General features: G+C 35.2%; 1 protein-coding gene across 1 annotated transcript; it reads right to left on the bottom strand.

The window, feature by feature from the left end:
- On the bottom strand, positions 1-2,475 carry LOC110115280 (cell division topological specificity factor homolog, chloroplastic; the record flags this gene model as incomplete). The annotated part of the gene is given in 2 exon segments (XM_028694762.1): positions 1-173; positions 1,913-2,475. Coding segments are annotated over 2 exon segments (215 nt in total), but the record flags the coding sequence as incomplete, so codon positions are not given.
- Between the last annotated feature and the right edge of the window lie 799 nt (positions 2,476-3,274).

The following is a 3,274-nucleotide window of genomic DNA, read 5'->3' as shown; positions in this document are numbered from 1 at the left end:
AAGCTCATTCTGACAGCATTAAGGAGGAAAACATCTGTATCCTGATTCATGGTTGCTGAAGGTTTGTCTGACTTTATTCCATTGCAGTGGTAGTTTCTCTGTGGTTTGTTATGATCAAAAGATAATCTATGATAGCTTCTGTGCTTGATCTCTGAATAGGCACTGAACTGCATCTACAAGGAAATTTTTAAAATGAGAAGCTTTAGCAGATTATGTAGTAATTATGTCAAGTAGAACATGTAAGTAATATATTTATCCATCTAAAACTGAAATCAAACAATTATGCAAAATTTAACGAGAAGAACAATATCCTAAGAAAAACGGATATTGAATTATTGATGATTATCGAGTAGAATATGTGAAGAACACCATCCTAAAAAACGGGTACTGAATTGCTGATGATTATCAAGTAGAACACATGAACAATATATGCATCTCTCTGAAACTGAAATCAAACAAATATGCAAAATTTGAGGAGAACACTGTCCTAAGAAAAATGGATCATGAATTGTTGGTGATTACCTTATCTCTGATGAAACAACAATTTCAGCTGCTCCTTTCAGATAGTTGCTTAATAAAAGATTAAAAAAAGCCTATCCTGAGGTGTTATTCAATAATAATTATTAAGCATTTCACCAGCATTAGTGTACGGTTATATATAATTTGAAGAACCAACAAGAGACGGATGGACTTTCTTTTTTCACAAGGCGTTTCACTATTTTATTCAAATAATGACTTCAATGATCCAAATCAATGTTGGTCAGCGATGCAAGGAGTTGAATGTAATATGATCATAAAACTTAATGGTAAAAGAATACAACATCTATTGACTCATCATAGAACAACAAGTGAAACCACGTAGTAGGAAAAAATTTGAAGGTAGGTTACTCCTTGAGTAACAAGAGAAATATACAGAAAGAGATGTAAAGAGAATGAGATGTCTAAATGTCTAACCACACTCTTATTTGTCTCCATCTAAGTTGTATTTTTTCTTGCCCAACACCACATGTCGTGCGTGAAACCTAATGAATATTTATAATTTGCAGTAGAACAATGCGACTTATAAAGTAGACGGTATCTTTTGGGGATATCAAAAGAGGGCAACCATTTGAAAGAGAAACACTTGTTAATGCCTTCCATATCTGTATTATTCAAGAGAGGACGACTATTCTACTACATGAGACACTAAGAAACTAACCAAACCGACGCGCAAATCTCCCACAAGTGCTAGCAACATGCAACAGCAAGAGAAAACTAAAGAGTATGGCGGGTGAGCTTGCGAGCTGGTTCAGCTGCATCAGCCAGAACAATAATAATAATAATAATAATAATAAATAAATAAATAAATAAAACTCTAAAATGACATGCTAAAGCACACAGACCAAAGATAGGAAAAGAAAGAAGGGATCAAAAAAAGGATGAACAAATCAAGTAGGTGTAGTATCGTGTTTCAGTTGAACAGAAGGGAATACCCTCAAGCCAACCTTCTGTGGCACGATTTGAAAAAAGCATGGCATCACAAGTTTCAAATAAACGTGAATAATCAAGGTCTACTAGGAACTACAAATATGAAAAAGAACTACGAAGAAATGTGCAGACTATCTAAATCTATAAATAATAAAAAAGAATTTCGAAGATTGGAATAATTGACGAAGTACTTAGGAAAGCTTACATGAACAGCCCCATCACTCTGGAATAAGTAGAGACCTGACCTACCAACTACTAGCTAGAAGATTATATGAATAAAATCTTGGCATAGCGTTCACTACGTGTTAAACAGTTCGAAGAATTTATAAACAAAAAAAGACTAATATGAATTTCCATCCAAGTAACACATTAGTATCAAGCTTTATCACAAAGAAACCATGGTGAAGACAATCACCCAATATGTCATCATCAACATAAGCCTTACCCTCACCATTTTGGGTTGGCCTTCGAGCAACTTCTTCAACATCTCTTCCAGGATGGAAAATTTCCCATCGATCTTCTCATGAATGGCTGAAATTTGACTTTTGAAATCTGAAAAATTGAGTTGGGAGATCCAAAATTTTAGATTACAATTGTCCGATCTCCCCCTCTAATACTTATACATTTCTTCTTGCTATGGGTACCCAGATCTAGGCACCAAACAACAAAAACGGAAAAAAACAACGGGTCTAGTCTTCAAATAACAAACATTAGCAATACAGAGCGGCAAAACATAGCAGAAATCAATAAATCCTATTTTTCCGCCCAGGACAAAGCTCTGCTACTAATTGGATAGGAAGTGCTCTTAGAAATCCACTAATTCCTTGGCGGAAATTTAACTTCAGCATCCCCAACACAATCCCCAAGAAGAATTAAGAGGAATAACCAGAGAAAAATCTTTTTAATTGATGATATAAGAAGAAAACAAATAAGATACAATGGATCTTCAATTGAAGATGAAGCTCCGGCTCTCCCAAATCTCTAGCTGTCGGCTAGAGCCCAAACACCCTAAGAACAATCTAATTTTAGCAAATAACCCCTCCCCAACCCTAGGAAAACAACCTACTTAAAGCAAACAATAATGATGTAAATCCAAAAAAAAAAAACCCATCCTTTGAATTTTCCCTCCAAACCAAGTCTTAATTTCCTTCTTCAAATGGCTGCTGGACCCGGGGACGGGAGTTTGAGGCGAAATAGGTTCGCCTCCTGTAACAGGGTCGATCCCTACTCGACCGGTCTAATAGATTATTACCCCATTTATTATTATTCGCAGAAATGAATGAAGTAAAAGAGGGAGCTATGATCCAAATAGATTTGAATCCAAAGGCTACCAAAATATAAATAAGCAAGTCACAACTAGTCAGAAAGGAAAAAATCGGTTCTCCTTAGGCCAATGGGTTTGGAGGAGTAGCGGTTTTGTTGATGTGTCAAAACTATTTAGGGTTAAAGTTGGGCGCTTATATCTTATTTTTATCCTTTTCCTCAATTTTAAGCTTAAAAATTGGTCAATCCGTGTACTTAAGGATTAATTAAATAAAATCTAAAATAAATTGTTACCTCTTTCTAATTGTAATGACATATTTTTTCCTTGATTCGTGCATTTAGTTAGGGATTTGAATTTACCTTTTGTATTATAAATATGACCTTCAGATGCAATGAAAAATATAGAACTCCAAGTTCCAGAACTGAGTGTACATTTTTTCTCCTCAGCATTTAGTCTCTCTCCCTCTCTCCCTTGCTCTTTGTGTGCTTGTTACAATAGAGAAGGGCAGCATTTACCATCTCTCCCTCCTCTCTTTTTTGGTTT

The sequence above is a fragment of the Dendrobium catenatum genome, unplaced genomic scaffold (assembly GCF_001605985.2).
Source record: "Dendrobium catenatum unplaced genomic scaffold, ASM160598v2 fragScaff_scaffold_544, whole genome shotgun sequence".
In the NCBI taxonomy this organism is placed as follows: domain Eukaryota; kingdom Viridiplantae; phylum Streptophyta; class Magnoliopsida; order Asparagales; family Orchidaceae; genus Dendrobium; species Dendrobium catenatum.
Note: the sequence above shows the minus strand (reverse complement) of the source record. Positions and strands in the feature narration are given on the sequence as shown.